This window comes from Ptychodera flava, chromosome 8 (assembly GCF_041260155.1).
Source record: "Ptychodera flava strain L36383 chromosome 8, AS_Pfla_20210202, whole genome shotgun sequence".
Taxonomy (NCBI): Eukaryota; Metazoa; Hemichordata; class Enteropneusta; family Ptychoderidae; genus Ptychodera; species Ptychodera flava.
In genome coordinates, this window is record NC_091935.1 from 18,170,426 (window position 1) to 18,190,530 (window position 20,105).

The 20,105-nt window shown below is 36.6% G+C and overlaps 1 protein-coding gene across 1 annotated transcript in view; it reads left to right on the plus strand.

Annotated features, from left to right (window-relative positions):
• Positions 1 to 20,047, plus strand: part of LOC139138703 (importin-13-like) — a 136,641-nt gene extending 116,594 nt beyond the window's left edge. Inside the window, exon 25 of the mRNA XM_070707206.1 lies at positions 16,192 to 20,047. Coding sequence (XP_070563307.1) covers positions 16,192 to 16,308 — 117 coding nt within the window. The 3' untranslated portion in view covers positions 16,309 to 20,047. The remainder of the gene's footprint in view (positions 1 to 16,191) is intronic.
• The last annotated feature ends 58 nt before the right edge of the window (positions 20,048 to 20,105 follow it).

The following is a 20,105-nucleotide window of genomic DNA, read 5'->3' on the forward strand; positions in this document are numbered from 1 at the left end:
ACCCACGATGCCATTGTTTCAGTATTCACAAATGTTTTGCAAGAGCAAACAACACGATTATTGAACCGTGTACTTAGCCATTGTTTCTTGTCAAAAAAATTGACACTTTTCACATTTTTAAACTTCAGCGCAAATAAAGTTGTCACTTTAGGGATGTTTCTGTCAAGTTTTCAGATAAATCTGTTTTTTCCACAAAATATTTATAAGCCACCCCGTCCTATATTGTCCAGTCGCTCCCCAAATTAAATGCCATGTATCATTCAACATTTTGCTTCGAATGGTTGGTCGTAAACCTTACTGTAGTGGCGTGACCAAAACGGGAACAGCAACTTCAACATGTTTTAATGTCCATTTATTACATGATGGACAAATAGTCCACGGCTATATCAGATGATCTCAGCAAATCAGTAAACTTGTCAAACTTCACCGCAGTGACTGCCCACCTGTTGACCAATGGACTTAGAAAACACAATATGCTCTATAAGTGTACTTGTATGTCCATTGGTTGCTAAAGCACACATTTTCACAGCACAGCCCAGTTCCTATCTGTGCCATCAAGATATCAAGTAATTTCAAAGCACTTTAATGAGAATATTAGCTAATAATGCAAATCAGAACACCTTGCAGCTACCACTGTTAAGTGTTAGCTGTCCTTACATTGTAGGTATAGTCATAAAAGCGTCCATTCTTGATTTAATATGAGCCCTCTGTTTGAAATGCATCTACATTTAGATGTGGATATAGACACACACACACATCCATAGATATCTTGATGGTCCCCAGTCCTGTGCGAGTACTTACAGATAGATACATAGATACATACATACATACATACATACATACATACATACGTAGATACATAGATAGACATATAGATACATAGATACATACATAGATACATACATAGATACATACATACATACATACATACATACATACATACATACATACATACATACATACATACATACATACATACATACATACATACATAGATACATAGATACATACATACATACATACATACATACATACATACATACATACATACATACATACATAGACACATAGATACATACATACATACATACATACATACATACATACATACATACATACACACACACATACATACATACATACATACATACATACATACATACATACATACATATATACATACATACATACATACATACATACATACATACATACAAACAAACAAACAAAGCCCTGGTGCCATAGTTGTAAAGTTGTCAGCTGCTCAGTGCGACAGAAAGCTTTGATACCTATTCTGATTTACATGGATAAAATTAAGTTCAAAAATTAAATTTTAACGATTGGAATAAAACTCAACAACTATTATACAAAAAATGATATTACCAATAAGGCAAAGAATCAATATCAAAATACAAATACTTTCAATGATGATTTTGTCAACTTGGCTCTACACTTTAAAAGTGTGTGGTGTTTTAGACAAGCAAAGGAAAATATCTGAACAATTCTTTGCCCTTCTAGAATTTAAGACGGAGAAACAAGAGAATTATCCGTCAGGGCCTGACTTTGGCCTTATATTCAGATGATTATGTCTAAAACGTCTAAGGTACAGTATACCAGGAGTATGAGATCTATGTGCTTCTAACATTGATAATATTATCTATTTTATATGATAAAACAGCATTGCAGACATCTGCCTTCCACTCACTCTTCTAATATTGAATTGTAACTTTGAATTTAGAGGATATTATTGATCTTATCTCATATTATCTGATAAAAGACCGTATGTTGGGCATATACCACTTCCCAACCCTTTTAATATTAGACTGTAACTAAGTGAAATGATAATTATCAATTTTATCCAAAATTATTCAATAAACAGCATGTCGGGCATCGACCATCTCCCTTTAATATTAGGCTGTTAGTAAGACAAATCAGATAATATTATCTGCTAGTGCCAATACCGCTGTATCCTCGAGCTTCCAAACCTTTGTAAATATATATTGTCCATGAAAAGACACATGCTTCTATGGCTATTTTCCCAACTATACTCTCCACATTTTTGACGATCTCACTCAGTATAGAATCCTTGTTAAAGGGGTGAATTTTTTTTTCATTTCATTGAAATCAATGGTTTTTCTTCCTATCAAGGATGAGATTTGGACTTTGTAATGTGAAATAATTGAGGTTCCTTGAGATTGTAGCTGATTGTTTTGTTTGTGGACGTTGTTATGTCTGGTTTACTGCCAAGTATTTGGATTGCGTATTCAGCAGATACGTAGTCTCAAAGCCACTGTAAACTCCTACAAACTCTGCCCGTTTTCTAATCAGTCATGTGTTTTGCAATGCTATAGTACAGTGATGTAATTAGTTCAGTTGTGGAATCCCATGTATAGATTTTATTGGAACACCAGATGTTCAACAGTCAGTCCATCCAAGAAGCAGATATCCAGATGCATTTCTAGAGAGGAATTGAGTTGCAAACAAATTTTAAGTGAGAACGGATTTATTTCAGATGTCTCAATTTTTTGTTATCATGCAACATACCTATTGATTTCTCATAGGTTTTGTCTATTTTTATCATGGTGTTTGGCAGTCATGTGTGTGATTTTAGATAATTTTATTTATATTTACAAAGTTACATCACCACTGTGTCAAGTCCAAAGGTAACGATAGGAAAAGCGATGTCGCAATCTGTTTTGATAATTGTGATTTCCTTCCCTGGTTTGGATGAAAAGATTTCACAATTTTGAAATTAGAACCAGGATGATTTCATCATGTCACTATCATACTGTAAAAAAGTTTGAATTTTTTGTTGCCAATGAGAATGTTTGATCTTATATGATACAATCTGTAATCCAGAAAAGTGGTCGTGGAGTTTGCATGCATCAGACTTGTCATGACGGTAGCTACAACAAAATATCGTTTCATAGTAATCTAATATTTTATTCCAGCTTTCAATGACATTTTATTTTGCACAGAGAATGTTAAAATGTTATCGGTAAAACCTGTTATAGAACAACTGCGGCCATGTTTGAGTGATTCTATCCCATTCCATGGTCCTTGAATGTACTGCATACATCTAGTCCATGTCTGGAAAACTTCCAAAAGTGTTCAAAGAATCTTTGCCTAAACTTTACCAAGAAAGTACAAAGAAATATAATAAACTAACCTCTCAGTTCTGCCCAGTATGAGACAACAGAAAATTCCAACACGTGATACGCCTACAGAATCACAGCCTTAATCTACCTGACCACAACAAACATCTCAGTGGGATAAAAACCGTAAGTCGTCACACAAACCAAGGCACCTGAGTGAGGTGCTTGACTTGGGCTTGATTTCACTGACAAATAGACTTAACCAATAAAGAAGTATGCAATGGTAGCATTGATAGCAAGGGTTCAAAGATCTCTGGATGGTGTGTGAACTTTGAACCCTTACCATCAAAGCAAGGCTAAGACTGATCACAGCCTTGTGGGTAGTCCTCACAACATGATTGTGATAGAGCTACCGGCCATGAATAGTCTGGATACACACATTCTCTTCTTCTAAACCTAACAAGTGATTTACTCATTCAGCACTTGTGCTACTGGAACTCATTGTCTTTATGTTAATTATTTTTCTGTTTACTGCTAAGATCACTCAGCTGTGAACGATTTCATTTGTAGTGGAATATTTAGGAAATATTCTTATCTATAGAGCGACATGAAATTTCAATAATGAAAATGAGTCGTTAAAATTAGCTATTGCCATTTTTTATTGAAATCATTAGTCATCAAACCAACACAGATGGAGCATAGATTTACATCTTTATAGAAAGCTGATATCTTTTTAGTCAAAATGACAGTTGCTTTCCTGTGTTTCAAATACGTTTCATGTTTGCTTCTCAATGCTTTTATTTCCGACAATGGACATGGCAATGGAAGCCACATTTCTGTGTCATGTTTCTGTAATGTGAAACCGCTCCATGATTCTGAGGAACTGGAGCATACAGCCGAATGATTGGAGACAGTGCAGTGGCAGTGGTCAGGGTTGCCAGTGATGCGTGCCAAGGGTGTTGTCGTGGTGATAGCTGTTAAGAAGGTTACAGTAGTGATGTGGGATGATGATGATGATGATGATGATGATGATGATAATGATGATAGTGTGTTATGATGAGGAGGACGACTAGGAGGAGGTATTGATGATGTTTGTGATAGCAATGATTTGGATGATGATGACGATGATGATAAAGAGGATTACAGAGGCAATGATGGTTAAAGGATCAATGGGTTAGTAACTGATGATGGTGGTTATAACATTGAGGATAATGGCAAGATGACAACGCCGATATGATGATCGAAAGTAAGATAGTTATGAAATTGATTCCGTGATGAAGAGATAGTTGTAATGATAATGGAATGAAAATAAGAAAGCTCTTTTAAGCTTGTCTCACTCAATAAATGCCAAAAATTTTCCACAGTGCTCACAATCACATTATCTTTTGTGTGGCACAAGGAACATTTCCAAGCAGTGTTTATGTAGTATTATCGGTACACATGCCTAGAATTACATAATTGCTACACAACACCACGGTCCCTCCACCGGAAGGGACCATATCAACACACATCTTTCAGAGTCCCTTCTAACTATTGAAGTTCTGCAAAGTTCACAAAACATCAACCCCATCACAGCAAAATTTTCTTGGTCAGGGAAAAGTTTCTTTAAGTCAATGGTGTTTTACTTTAAATGAGAAAACTCATCGGTCTTGCCGATCTCTTCATCATTGTTTCTCCTTGTCCTCATGAAAGGGAAACTGTAGCAGAGCTAAACAGATTATCAGCCTGTCTATTACAAGTTATGGTTGTGTTTAGTTTGTGTGCTCTTTTTTTCACTGGTTTGCATAAATAATGCAAGATTCTGGTTGTTCAGTGTTTCAATCCTTCAAAGAGAACCTTCTTCTTAAAATAAAGAGTGAATAAAAAACGCAGCAGAAACATGTGCTAAATATGAAACAAAGAAAGGAATACTAGCACTGAAATAAAAACAAAAAAGCACTGACTAAAGTTTTGCTTTTCTCTCAGTTTTCTGTATTTTCATGTTCAGCCCATTCGTCTACTGTTTCATTCATTTTAGATTCCTGTAGAAGGTCATCATTGAAGGACCAAAAACCTGGAATAAATAATTTTATCTGTAACTTGGAACCACAGTATTGCATCATTTGTCAAACCCTTTGACTTTTACTTCAAGTTCCGGCTTCCATCATTACACCAAAGACTGCCGATTACTGATATTAGACTGACCTAGCTATCACAAATCTATTTTTTTCGTTATTGGTATAATAAATAGGCTAGACAAAATAGGATATGGCTTATCAATCACAGTAAATTTGAACTTTGCCCGAATGATTTTTACCCCAAATTATAACACAATTATTTCGTAATAACTGACCTATGTGTGAAATACCTCGCCGTGCTTTTTACAAAGAGAAGATTGCATCATCATTTTGATTTTTTGTTGGCTGTCTGGTATAACAATGCAGATATCAGTCACAGCTGATTTATGAATATCAATACACTGTATATCATTCAATCAGCCCAGTCATTTATTCTTCTGTCAGTTGACAAATATTTATCGTTTGACAGATTTACCACGAGGTTTGTGGTTTCTCAAGTATCGGTGTGCATGTGCCACACAGTACAAATACAGTACTTCAGCATGTTAAATACTCATAGACTTCAAGCCAGTCAGTTTGTCACCAAATAAATGACACTTTCATGAAACGAGTCGTAGGGTTAATTTGACGAAAAACATCCTAAAGATAAAAATTAAACAAAAGACAGCCTCTGATGAGAATGATATTTCGTTTTAAAGTTCATATGCAAGGTCACTCTGACATTGTGTGTAGGAAATTTAGAATTCCTATAAATAAGTTTGTCATGGAAACGTAATCTGGTATTATTCATAAAGTTAATGTAGACAGATTTATATTTTTATTATATTATTAATTACAAGACAAAGTCCAGCAGTACTTGGTTTGTGTGTTCAATCATGTCAAGCTAACGTCATTATAATAGTTTGTGCATTCTTTCAAATTTGCCAGCTCTAAAACTTGACCTTCACATATGACTCCTTGACCTTGAACCAAGGGATGTGCGTTATATAGCCCGCTAGACCATCTCTTGAGCTGTTGTTGAAAACTGACAAAGTGCCAACATCAAATATGATAAACTCCATGCTGCTGGTCAGAAACTATCGACACACAAACAGCTTAGTCAGCACTTTATTCACCGCTCCAGTGCCTAGAAATCAAATATTTAATGAGAAAACAAATTCACTGACCTCTGATCTTCGCTAACAAAGTCCGTATCATCCCTATCAAAGTGAGCGTAAACACCTGTGAACAGAGAAAGAATTGTGAGAGAAATCACATACTTTTTAGTGCTATTTAAAAAAAAAACGGACTTTTGCACAGATGAACGATGAAGGGGATTTTTCACTGGAACTTGTAATCTTGGAGAATTATCGGTGGAATAATTGATAAAACCTGCCCATGAAATCCATTCTGTATGATTTTCATGTTTTATTGCATTTCTGAAGGGTTTTTACAACCAGACCACGCACATGGTGTCGTGATCTTTCAACTTTGATAGGGGCACACTGTATTACGGGCAAGTTTTATTGAGAGTACACCTGTTGTGAACAATAAGAGTTCTTTTGCGAGTCACTCTGCACAGGGTTCAAGCATCATCGAGGATGTGCGGTCAATACATTACATTTATGACCAGTATTTGTGGCTCAATCTGTTGCATTCTCATCATCGATATTCAAACCAAAAACAAATTTTAAGCAAAACTTGCCTCAAATCCTTCTTTATATATAGAAATGTTGCAGTCTTATTAGTCCCCACGGACACCGTCCGGGGGGACTTATAGGTTTGGTCATGTCCGTGCGTGTGTGCGTCCGTGCGTGCGTGTGTGCGTGCGTCCGTCCGTTCACGCAGATATCTCAGAGATGCAAGAAGCGATTTCATTCAAACTTGGTACAAGGATTACTTCATATGTCATACAGATGCACGTCGATTTGTTTTGTGATACGATCCAATATGGCCGCCAGGCGGCCATTTTATTACGATTTTTTCATGTACAGAGCCATAACTCAGACATGTTTCAACCGATTTTATCAAACGTTGGTACAAGGACATTGACCAATGTCATAGATATGCACGTCATTTTGTTTTGTGATACGATCCAATATGGCCGCCAGGCGGCCATTTTATTACGATTTTTTCATGTACAGAGCCATAACTCAGACATGTTTCAACCGATTTTATTCAAAGTTGGTACAAGGACATTGACTAATGTCATAGATATGCACATCAATTTGTTTTGTGATACGATCCAATATGGCCGCCAGGCGGCCATTTTATTACAATATTTTCATATACAGTGCCATAACTCAGACATGTTTTAACCGATTTTATTCAAAGTTGGTACAAGGACATTGACCGATGTCATAGATATGCACATCAATTTGTTTTGTGATACAATCCAATATGGCTGCTGTGTGGCCATTTTATTACGATTTTTTCATATGCAGAGGCATAACTCAGGCATATCTCAACCGATTTTATTAAAGTTGGTACAAGGACATTGACCTATGTCTTACATATGTACGTCAATTTGTAATGTGATACGATCCAATATGGCCGCTAGGCAGCCATTTTATTACGATATTTTCATGTACAGAGCCATAACTCAGACATGTTTCAACCGATTTTATTCAAAGTTGGTACAAGGAGATTGACTAATGTCATACATATGCATGTCAATTTGTTATGTGATACGATCCAATATGGCTGCCTTGCGGCCATTTTATTACGATTTTTTCCTGTCGAGGGCCATAATACTCTAAGGCATATCTTAACCGATTTTATTCAAAGTTGGTACAAGGACATTAACAATGTCATACATATGTATGTCAATTTGTTTCTTGATATGATCCAATATGGCTGCATGGCAGCCATTTTGTTACAATTTTTTCGTGTCCTTAGCCAAAACTTGGGCATGTCTCAATTAATGAAGAGGACTCTATCCTCTTAGGACATGTAATCAAAGTACCCATTAACAAGTGGGGACTGTGTCATCAACGATGACTTGTTACTGACTACTTTCGTCCTCTTCAAATTTGCTCATGCAACTATAGACATGATTGGTGAATAAGTGCACAGAAATCTTCCCATGAGTGGATGACTGTTCAATCGTCCAGTACAAGATGGATGTAACTTACAGATTTTCCAAATTTTGAGAGAAAGAGGAGAAGAGGCTATGAAAAAAGTCTAACTGTAACTTTGACAGGTGAAATCTTTACATTGATGTATAATCAGGATCCCCCACGCGTATTTGGTATTCCGAATTGTCAACCATGGAGGATTTAAATCAGTGAATAAGAAAATGCCCAGGTTTGTAAAAAAATGTTCTGTTTTCTTTTCAAGTGCAAAATCTTATGTCCTTACACTGAATCATCTATGTTGTATTTTGGTGGCCTGATTTCTGTAGATTTACAAGGCTGTTTCTTCACTATCAGCTCAAAACACTAACACATCTTGACCTATTCCAAATCCCTTAATCCATAAACCTTACTCATGGGATTCCTGTTGCCTTGATGATAGTTTCCAGGGGCTAAAACTCCTCCTTGAAGAGTAAACTCAAAAGTGCCTTTGAAAAGAAGTGTGTATACCTATCATCAATGTTACAGATTGTTTGCAGAAAGTGTAATTGTATCAACACCCTACAAACTCTGTAATAACCTTAGTGGAGTCACATGCCGTAGACATCTACTTACCCTAGCTTCATAGGCTCTCCAATACCCATTGTTGCTATCCCCTGCCCTATGGTATTTCCACTGCCCGTGTTTGCCCTGTACTTCGGGCTTTCTGGTGCCAATCGTTGGCTAATCCCTACCCTGTGAAGGTTTGTCTGTCTATAATTGTTGGTTATCCCCTACCCTGCAGGGGTTTCCTCTGTGGATGGTCATCCCATGCCATGTGGAGTTTCCTCTGCCCATGATTGTCTATCGCCTACCCTGTAGAGTTTCTGCTGTCTATGGTTGACTATCCCCTACCCTGTGGAGTTTCTGCTGTCTACGGTTGTCTATCCCCTACCCTGTGGAGTTTCTGCTGTCTGTGGTTGGCCATCCCCTACGCTGTGGAGTTTCTGCTGTCTGTGGTTGGCTATATCCCCTTCCCTGTGGGGCTTCTTCTGTTTATGGTTGGTTATTCCCTACCCTGTGGGGTTTTCTCCTTTTCCAAGCCAACATTTTCCGAAATAAAAGTTTCTACATAATTTTACATCTTCTGTAAATGAAGTAGAGCCATAACCTGTAATGTCATTGTCGGAAATGAACTTACATTTCCTGACATTTCTTAAAGGGACATACGCTGTAACTTGTGGCAAGTTTTTCAGTATTCTGCTTCTGCATATCAACTACCGTGTCTGACCCCAATCCGTTTGTCATGCTGAAATTTCGAGTATTCTTTTTGTCAACACAGCTTGTATGTGTGTAGTGATCATTGTTTATTGTTTACAAATGAATTTTAGTCCGGACTTGAATACAATTTTCAACAATAACAATGTAGATTATACTCATATAGGTTGTGTTGATATGCTAAATACTTGGCATTAAATTACAGTTTAAGGATTCAATGCAGAAAGTGTAGGGAAACCACAAAACAAAAGTTCTGGAAAAATAGCCAAAAGATACAGCTTATGGAGCTTTAAATGGCAAGGGTTGAGAGACTGACTTTCAAAAAAGTGTTTAAAAAATCATATAAGCAATATTGAAATGAATCATATTCAAAATGTAAGAAGTTTTATTATTATGTGAATATTTCATGAAATTTGACCCTGCCCTGGCCAGAGTGGTTTTAATTTTTTTATTTCAAGTGTTGAAAACGGGAGAATAAAGAAGCCCCCAAATCGGATAATTTACATAAATCTGCATAAATTTACACTTCTTGCTCACACAACTTAAGACTACTTGTCAAGCTTTAATGGTAAACCAAACTGACATTTTAATCTTCCATCAGCAAATTAAATGAATATTGAATAAAATCTTTGCGAAAAAAATGATTTAAGCAAAATACGCTGTGGTAAGTGGAACACCACGTTAAAAGTTGTATTCATGTCAAATGTGGGTCACAGAACAATCCAGAAAAGTGTGACCACATCTTCTCGTGTATTTGCACATGGGATGTTGATGTACCATGTGTACCAGGCTATCTACATAAATCAATAAGCTGTTTTGTTAGTTCATTGTGATATGTGTTGTTTACGCCATGAGTTGTGCCCCAGCCAAAGCTTTTTCTAAATGTAGCGCCTTACATTTATTTTGACACGAGTTGTTTGGAAATGTCAAAATTTTTCATCAAATTAAGCTAATTAATTAACTGAAACTAAGATGTTTCATCAGTGTATATTCTATGTATAGTTTCTAAAGGATGTAAATCAGTGCATAATGAAGAGTTCCTTCTGTATTTCAGTGATATCAATTTTTTTAACATAATTTTCATCAAAATTACCACTGATGGCTCTATCAGACATAGTTTCCTGATATTACCTTTTTACAATCAAACTTTACTATAATGCAGTTGTCGTTCCAGCAAAGTTTAAGTTCTGTCGTAGGACACAGAAGTAAATGGATGTAGAAGAAAAAATTGATCAGAATAAATCTTTATTCATCATGAAATTAACTTTTATCAAATTTTTGATTACTTACTGAAATGTTACACAATATCTTCGCCTGTCAGGTTATTACGAGTACACTGTGCAGTTTTTGATAGTAACTCTGAATGAATTCTGCTCAGAAAACTAAATCAACAAAAAGTTGCCCTAGTGATAACTGGTGTCAATAAGATACTTGAATTTCCCCCTTTTTACACTCTCTAATTTGTTTTGCAGTGTTTTCAGGTAATTAGGCCATGCGTCACCAGTTGAGTTGTTTTGGAATTTTTTTGGCTGTTTACGCATCAAGAACATGTACAAAGCATGAGTAGTGACCATAAACTTGGCAACCTGAGAATGTCCCTTACTCTGACACACTTTACCGGTGCATTATGAAGGTCCGAAGGCCCCCAACAATGGTGTAACTCTGACAAGTGTCCACCAATCACAGAGCAGTATGATCTGTGCTGTGATTGGCTGAAACCATATGTAGGCCAGTTCACAGTGGTGTGATGTCCGTGTTGGTCAGCGTTATCTTCCCTATTGAAACCAGTGATGTCAGTCAGTGGTCACTTGGTTATCACTGAACAAGCATTGTCAATCATATTTTCATGTGCATAAAGCAAATAGCATTTTGATAGTTTGTATTATACGGCTGCACCAGGAAATTGTTTGGTTTTACAGTTATGCTCAACGGAAAGTAGACGATGAGATTAAATGATACCTTACTCGATTACCAATTTACATCAGATACTTTATTCTAAAACTACACTAGTACCTCACAATATTGCTTGCGAGCGGCAAGTTCTGAAAGACAAGAATAACAAATACCAGACCTAAATGATTCCTTAACATAACAGTCGCTTGCCTGCTTCTCTGCCGACATGAGTGCCTTATCTCTTCCACTGGTTTATTGCCGTAATCTTATTCCACGATACTAATTACACAGCGACAGAAAGACAACTGTAGTTCTTGCTGAAATGAACGTCATCGCCGGGGTAGACCGGCCGACATTGTTGAGACACTGCTCAGTAAGTGTCAAGTAGATTGGATTTTTCAATCTTTAAAATCATGACTTCTGCTTTTGCCAATTTTCATTTTCTTTGAACACTAAAATGCCTTAAAACAGATTACCCCTAATTCTTTGTATGAAAATGCCTCGACCTAACCCCCCAAATTCTTTGTAAAACAGGTCCACACTTACGATTGATAACAATGGGTATTTTGCCAAACCATGGTGGTGAAAATGTTACAATCAACTGCCACTCTGTAATTTGTGCTAGAGTGAAGATAAGTGTGGACAAAAACATTTGGATAAAACTGACTTAATTTGGCAATGTTATCACGCATGGGGGTCTCTAGCTATGTACCATATCGCCAACTTTACAATTACCTAAGCTACTGATGATTAATGTGAAATACTGTCTATGTGTCCACTGTTCTGTGTATCTCTTCTAGCAGTCAAACAGTGGTGCAACTATTCTCATGCATACTCTTCCAAGTACATTTGATGGGGATGTTTAACGTTTTGTGTTTATTATATCCAATCAAATGAGACTTTGTCTATCTGTTATTCAATGGCTCAAAATTGATGAGGGTCAATTACAGATTTGTATAATCCTCTACAAGATTTACTCGCCAAACCAGAGAAACCATATAATTATGTCTGTCTCAAGATATCTTTGCAAGAGCTTTTCAGACAAAACGTTTGATTCATGAATGATGAAGATGTTTCATTATTTGCCTTTTATATATCTCTTTGAGAGGCACATATGTTACTTCATGCTTCAGCCAACTTACAGTTGTCTTTCTGTCGCTGTGTAAATTGTAATTAGTATCGTGGTATAAGATTACGGCAATAAACCAGTGGAAAGAGATAAGGCACTCATGTCGGCAGAGAAGCAGGCAAGCGACTGTTATGTTAAGGAATCATTTAGGTCTGGTATTTGTTATTCTTGTCTTTCAGAACTTGCCGCTCGCAAGCAATATTGTGAGGTACTAGTGTAGTTTTAGAAATAAAGTGTCTGATGTAAATTAGTAATTGAGTAAGGTATCATTTAATCTCGTCGTCTACTTTCCGTTGAGCATAACTGTAAAGTTATCACAAATTTGCTGTAGCATTTTCAGATCCAAGTACAGATGCAGTTGCCTCGATATGTGTTTCTGCCCCTGCTTCAACACCAAGGAATTACACTTGCCTTATCATGATTGATAAACTCATAATGCGAATCCGAGTATTCTGTTCTGGCCATTAAAACTCATCCCCTAGATGCAAATAGTCTATGTGCTGCTTTGCATATGCACTAAATGAGCTATTGATTTTTTAGGTGCACTCATCTCTATAAATAGAATCATTTTTGATCTGCAGTTTGCCCATGATGTAATGATTGGCTTCAACACTACCCAATTTAGTCAGCCTTTGCATCTACCTTTCATGGTGCTTGTCCGCTCTTTCGTATATTCACAAATCTGTCACTCCACCAGGACAGTGAGCATTAATTCTGAACTTTCTCCATATATTGGCCTTTTGCTTCCTACCCACCAGACCATATGTCCCGGTGTAAAATGTCCAGTTGTCAAAGTGTAAGTTTGGTTGCATCTCTTTACAAGCGGCTATTTCATCACAAATCTGCCCAGGGTCTGGTTAATTCTGTCTCTCCATGTAATGGTATGGCGTCACATATTTTCATCTCTTCACCCCATTTTTCTGTCCTGAAGTTCAGTTTTTCTGTGGAAAGAGGAAAAAGTAATTCAAACTGGATTGAAGTAAAATTTGATAATGATAGGGTGTTCAATAGAGAAAACTTTTAAAAGTCAAAACCTTTCTTCAACATGAATGAGCTATCTAGATTGCAAGTGCCATACACTGAATAACAAATTCTGCCATAATTCTACTTTATACTGTATGAATTAAAGTCATTTCATTAGTTACCATTTGGTTACATCATCGGTCTGTCAACTTTCTTCAATTTCAACATTTCACGGAAACGGACAACTTCAAGCAGGGCAGTGATTGTGAAAGAAGTGGTGATTAAGACTGCTTTACTTTAACTTGATATGGTGTACATGTATGTATAGGACAATATGAATATGGACAATTTTATGGTGTCTCTGATTGAATGTAAGTATTTAACATAGCCAACCATGCCATGGATCAAATATGAATAGTTAGATGTGTTTTGCCGACATGAATGGGGGGCATTTATCATGAATTTGGGGAGGGGCACTTATCATGACTAGAGAAGAGTTATTTGAGGGAAATTTTAACATTGTCAGGGATGAGGATCACTTGCTTTCCGGATGAAAACTGGAAGGGGGATGTTTCAAGAGACTATGCAGAAAAAAAACCCCTCCCCTTCTAGGTTGGTTGAAAATTTACCGGTCCAGTATGGAGCTGTTTGACCCGGGAAAGCATTTAGTTTCAGTCTCAAATATGTACATGAATTTACAGCACTGCACAAATTTTATACATTAAGTTTAGCCCACTTGAATCAGTAACTGTCAAGGAAAACTAGCCATCAAAACTTCTCAAAATTTACAACTCAGTGTATGACAGAAAACAGAAGAGAATTACTGAAATAAAATGGAAAGGCGAATATAAAAGTACACTGATATTGAATAAGCTAGGTGATATTAACAATGGTGGCATTGTTGTTTCATCTTGAATTGAATTTCGTTGAGAAGAACAATCGACATTCTTTATTGAAATCAGAAAATATGTATTTGTCAACTTGCATAACTGATTACCCTCTGCCTCAGCCAATGACGCAATAACACGCAGCAGCAATTTCCACAAACCTTTCCGTTGGTCATTGTGCGTGTCGATCGATTGGCGACCACAATTAAGAAGATTAATAAGCCATTCACTGAGACTTCTGCATGATCTCTTATGTCAGATACATGGCATGTGGATTTCATGTGGTCACTGTACAGCTTATTCATAACAGCAAATCAATCATTAAACAAACTTTTATTTGCGTACGACTCAAAAAAATGGTTTTGGTTTCTAAGAGAGATCGTAACTTCAACGTGTGATTGGCAGTTTTGTTGGTGTTTGACGGAGTCATAGCGCTATCATACAAAAGCCAGCTGGAATAAAATACACTGTATCAGTTACCAAATACGTCGTTGTTCTTACAACCAGAAACAGTTTTAATGTCTGACATATTTTATCATGTCACTTTATAGAGCTTTTAATGTAGCCAGCATAACCAGACTACCAACCACAATCTTTTAACAAAATAAGATAATTGAAAATGTTGAAATGCAAGAACAGTAGGTTTGACTGGAGATAGGTGCTTATTTGTCAAGGAAAGGAGGTATTTTATTTTCCAAACTCCTACAAGACCAGCAAATAACTTGACACAGGCAAACGTCGAACAACTGTGTACTGTTAATTGTACAAAGCACAAGTAATGCCGTTCATAGTTCATAATGTCCTCACAAACTGACAGTTTGTTTCAGTGACAGGACACAAAGAATAACCTGCATATGAGGACCCGAGGCTAAGAATTCCAATATTCTCTGGGCTTTTTTGCTCAAGAAAAGGACAAACTGAAATTTATATAAGGGTATTAAGGCAGGCACTAGGTCACAGTCAAAATTATCAATGCAGTTTAAAATTAGATTTTTGTCTTCTTAGGTCAATGAACGGTCAGGCGACCAGAATTGCGTGCTATAATTGGGCAATCAGGTCATCCGCAAAGTATGACGTCACAAATTTTAGGCTTCCTTTCGCAACGCTGTGTCATTACACGGTCTGTCATGCGCTATAGTTCTGTCACAGGTAGCCCACAATGGCACCAACAAGGAATGGTGAATTTCTACCAATGCTCGGTAACCACAAAAGTACAGAGCAATAAAAGTCTGCAATATTTATGACCCATGAAATTCTTTTTCAATGAACTAATGGCTCTGCTCACCTTTGACGTGGTGTCAATCTATACATAGAGCCTGTTAGTTTTACCGTTGAATGTACTATATAATATAAAGTGTTTTATTTAGGCTGTGTGAGTGCGATGTTTGGAATACAATGGTGAGCGTCTTATTGCACATATCAGAGAGATGACAATAGGTCTTGAAGTTGTGTGGTTGGTGACCAGAAGCAAATCTATTTTTTCAACCTTACCACAGTCATAAATGGACAGCTCTTTTCAATGTCTATGTAATGACATGCTTTCACGACATAGGAGGTATTCCCTTTGACCGAAAATGACTACCCATCTCTTTCAGATATGAGACAATCATAAAGTTTTTACCTCCTATCTATGGTTCTCACATTTCTTGAGGATTACACTTGATCAACAACACAGTGCCGCATCAGTTGTACTCTGATTTCTGTAATACTTGAATTGGTTACTTTGGTATCCTGACAAGATATACAGCACAGAAACATTTTATTTCACCTCTTTGTCAGATATTTCAACGCATGTTTTATAATCGTCAGAAAATATATATTGATGGATTGTTTTCACTTTGTTTTGGTTTCAGGGAGCGAGTCAATAAGAGGAAAATCCGGGAATTAGTGACGGAATTCACCCTTATTTGCCGTGGGCTGATCGGCACGGAATATGCAGATCAAATACAGCTGGCGCAGCAGTTAGGACTGTAAACCTACTCAAACTCTTGTTTATCCGTCATCAACTACGATGTAAATCTGAAGTTTCCAACTCCAGTGCTTTCAGTCTTGTATCTGATCCACACACAGGAAAGCAGGAATGGAAGGCTCTTTTGTAAACGACCATGAAGAAGCTTGGTATTCCATACCCGTGAAAAAGTGGACTGTGCCACGGTACACTGATCAGTAGCAAACAAACTGCTGGTTGTCAGGAATGCCTATCCGTCACATTCCTGGAATTTAACAACACTGACTGGGAATGGATGGTATCTCAACTGCCCCTCAGTATCTCACGTATATTTCTTTTTAATAATCATAGATGTGTAGGACCGTATTGTACATGTAGATGTTGGGATAGCCTTTAGCTTAATTGTTTAGCCTTTGCTCCTATCTTTCCATGCTCTGTGCATTAGATAACCCACGCAGCCCACTTTGATTGTCCACTTTAAGTATCTCTATTTATTAATTCCCACACTCAACCTGTTTCTAACAGGCTGAATTATGGGGATAATCACAGACAGTTTCTCTACTGTGACTGTCTATGGGATAATCATGGATTTGATAATCTTGTGATTTTACAGGTAAAAGTGGAAGTTCTTTGAGTGATTTACTTGTCATTTTTGTCGTGTAATTCAATTACAGTTTTTCATTTTTGTAATTTTACAGTCTAGTGTTCTACTCTGCAATTTCTGTGAAATTCTCTGCTAATCAGAGACAGATCAGTCCTTTTGAATAATTTGGTCACAAGACTTTGTCAGACCATTTCTAATCTTAGAGTGGCAAAACAGTGTAAGAAAAGGGATCATCAGAAAGCATCGATGAAGAATCTTTGATAAATGTCAAAATGGAAAACAGGTAATGTTTACTACATGAAGTAAGGAAGAACAATTTCAGAAGGTGAAACATAAACATTGTTTGTGTTTTGTTCGGTCAAGTTGCACTCTGATGACCTAGCTGTCACAAATGCTATGTTTTTATTAACTTTCATTTGCAGTGAAGTGATCAATTATGTGGTTTTGTAGTTTCAACACCTCCCCCCATTGAAATACAAACAAACAAACAACATGGGGCCATTCAAATGTCAAAATTAAGACACAAAAGCATCGGAAGGTTTGCTGAAATTTTTTGCTTCTTATGTTTCCCACATTCTGTAAATCAAGACAAAAGCAAGGGCAGAAAAAAATGTCAATTTAAGGTGTACTGAAAACTGTGACAGTCCAGTGGCACATTGTCCAAAGAGAATGGGCAGGTAGACAACACACTGACCTCTGGTACCGCAACTATCAAAACACGTCATCTGAGGTTGGATTGCTTCCAGTTTGCAACAGCATTTAACATCACCTCTAGTTATTGGAAAGTAGGTGAACACATGGTTCACACAGAGTTCACAGAACATGCAGGATGTATGCATGCGGGTTTATTCAATGTTTAATGAGCACCAAGAAAAGCACAAAGATTGTGATAGTGAAGTCAGGGGATTGAAACAGGGGATACTTTCTCTTTAGGCAAATAAAAATTGTAATAATATGAATTAATATTTTGATATAAGGGCAAAAAAAAGGGACTCAGTATTTTTCTCAAAAATTGGATCTATTTTACATGACAAAATTGATCTCAATATCAGAAGTAAAACTAGTGCTGTAGTTTTGATGTATTTTTTGTTCTGTTTAAAGGGCAAATAATGCTAACTTTTGACAATTTTTTCATTATTTTTATTTTTATATGCCAATAGCTTCTTACTCTACTCCCAAGAGAATTTTGAAACACCCACTATATAGCTTGTCAACATAGCGTATACATGTGTAAAATCCACTGTTGTATAAATTATTTACATTTGAATTCTAGTCCGGACCAGAATCCAGTTGTCAACAATGCAATTTACACATTTACAGGCTGAGTTGACAAGCTGAATACTGTGTATATCAACATGCTTTGGACAGTAAAACAAGAAATTATGGTAGACATAAAAAACAAAAATAGTGAAAACATCATTGAAAGTTAGCATTACTGGCCCTTTAAAGTGTGTATAAAGTTTCATGTGCTACTTCCATGGTGTTGTAAAAACTGTCTCGTGCTCAACTTCTCAACACAACATGAATGTGTATTATTGTTGACCAGAATTCATCTTTCAACAGTAACATTGGATGTTAAACACAATGCATTGTGTCAAAGGTCAAATACTTTGTATTTGAACATCGAGCAGGAAATAAAAAGACGGCAATGTTCTGATATAGAACAAAAATAGTGAAAAAATTATCATGAATTACAGCTTTTGTCAGCAAATACTCTGAACCATTGTCAACTTATATAGCAGTATTTTCACACTAAAATGTTTTTTTTAATAAAATGTAAGGGCCAAAATTGCCATGTTTACCTCATTTAGCACAATATTTCCGTGTTTTAGGAGAAATTAACTTTTATCCATTGAAATGTCTAGCCATATCCAAGTATGCTTTCACCATGCTTGTACATGGCCTTTGTAACAATCTCAATGAACTGCAATTTCCATTACATAACACTATACCATTTAGACCACTAGGTGTCAAAGCCTAAAAGGCAAGTATTATTTACAGAAATTAAAACTGGGGGTTCCATTTTTTTCATAAGCTTACTACTGTACTTTTTAAACTACAAAACTTAGTAGTCTAAAAGGAAAGTATTATTTACAGAAAAAATCCTGGGAGATTTCCAATTCTTAGAACTACCAACAGTAACAATATCAAGGCAGTTGCACGCCATGCAGTTTTAGTCCTAATCCAGCACACAGCTGACCACTGGTTACAGTTTGGTTAGGAAAAAATTCAACAGTATAAATAACCGTTTAGCATATGAAACCAAAATATCAAAAGCGGTGCCAAATTCTTGTAAACTTTTGAAATTATTGCTAACATGATTAGAAGTTGAGCTTAGCTAGATTTGCAAGAATGGTTTAAACCTAAGAAGAGGAAGGAGATATGATAAGACAGAAGTGTGCATTTGTATATTGATATTTGCAGTCACAGTGCTTCAAGAAATAACACAGTGTCATTTTGCCACAAAAGACAGGATGTTATGTGCCTGAGTACCCAGAATTGTTGGTTTTTGAGCAATCTTGTCTGTGTACACAAGACAGCAGACTATAGCATACAGGACGCACAGTGTTTTCGTCAAAGCTCTTCCTGTGATACCATTGTGTATAGTAACGATTGCTATTAGTCATGTCTGTGCCACAACAATACATCACATCTGTACGGACAATGCCAATGTCTGTCGAAATAGTAGCAATTGAAATCATGGACCTGCAGAAAATCGAGGCTCTATGTTGCATGGCAGTAGTTCACTTTATGTCCCATCATGCTTGGGTCCCCGTCATGGTTTGGTAAAGATCACTTTGCCATCTTTAGGATGATGTAGATTTTCCAAGAAATTATATGACAGAAGTTCTTTTTGTGTATTAGAGATTGTTATTGATATCAAATGTAGAAATCTGTGTGCTAGATCAGACAGAGATATGCCCCCTCCTCCACGCCACCCCCAACACATTTATACATTCGTACAGTCTTTGCAGATGCTATTGTTCATTTCATAGCTCATTTCAAAAGCACCATCACAGACATTTTACCAAACACAACAGATGTAGTGCATGCTAGAGAGTATATCCAAGTAGCTGGATTTTTTAAAAACCTGTATTTTTTGTGAAGATGTAAATGTAGTGCCATTGTAACATGACAGAAATAAAGATTTCTTTGCTATATATTCACGTTTTCTGTCTATAGTCAAAACTCACATCAAACAATCCCACACTGCTCGGT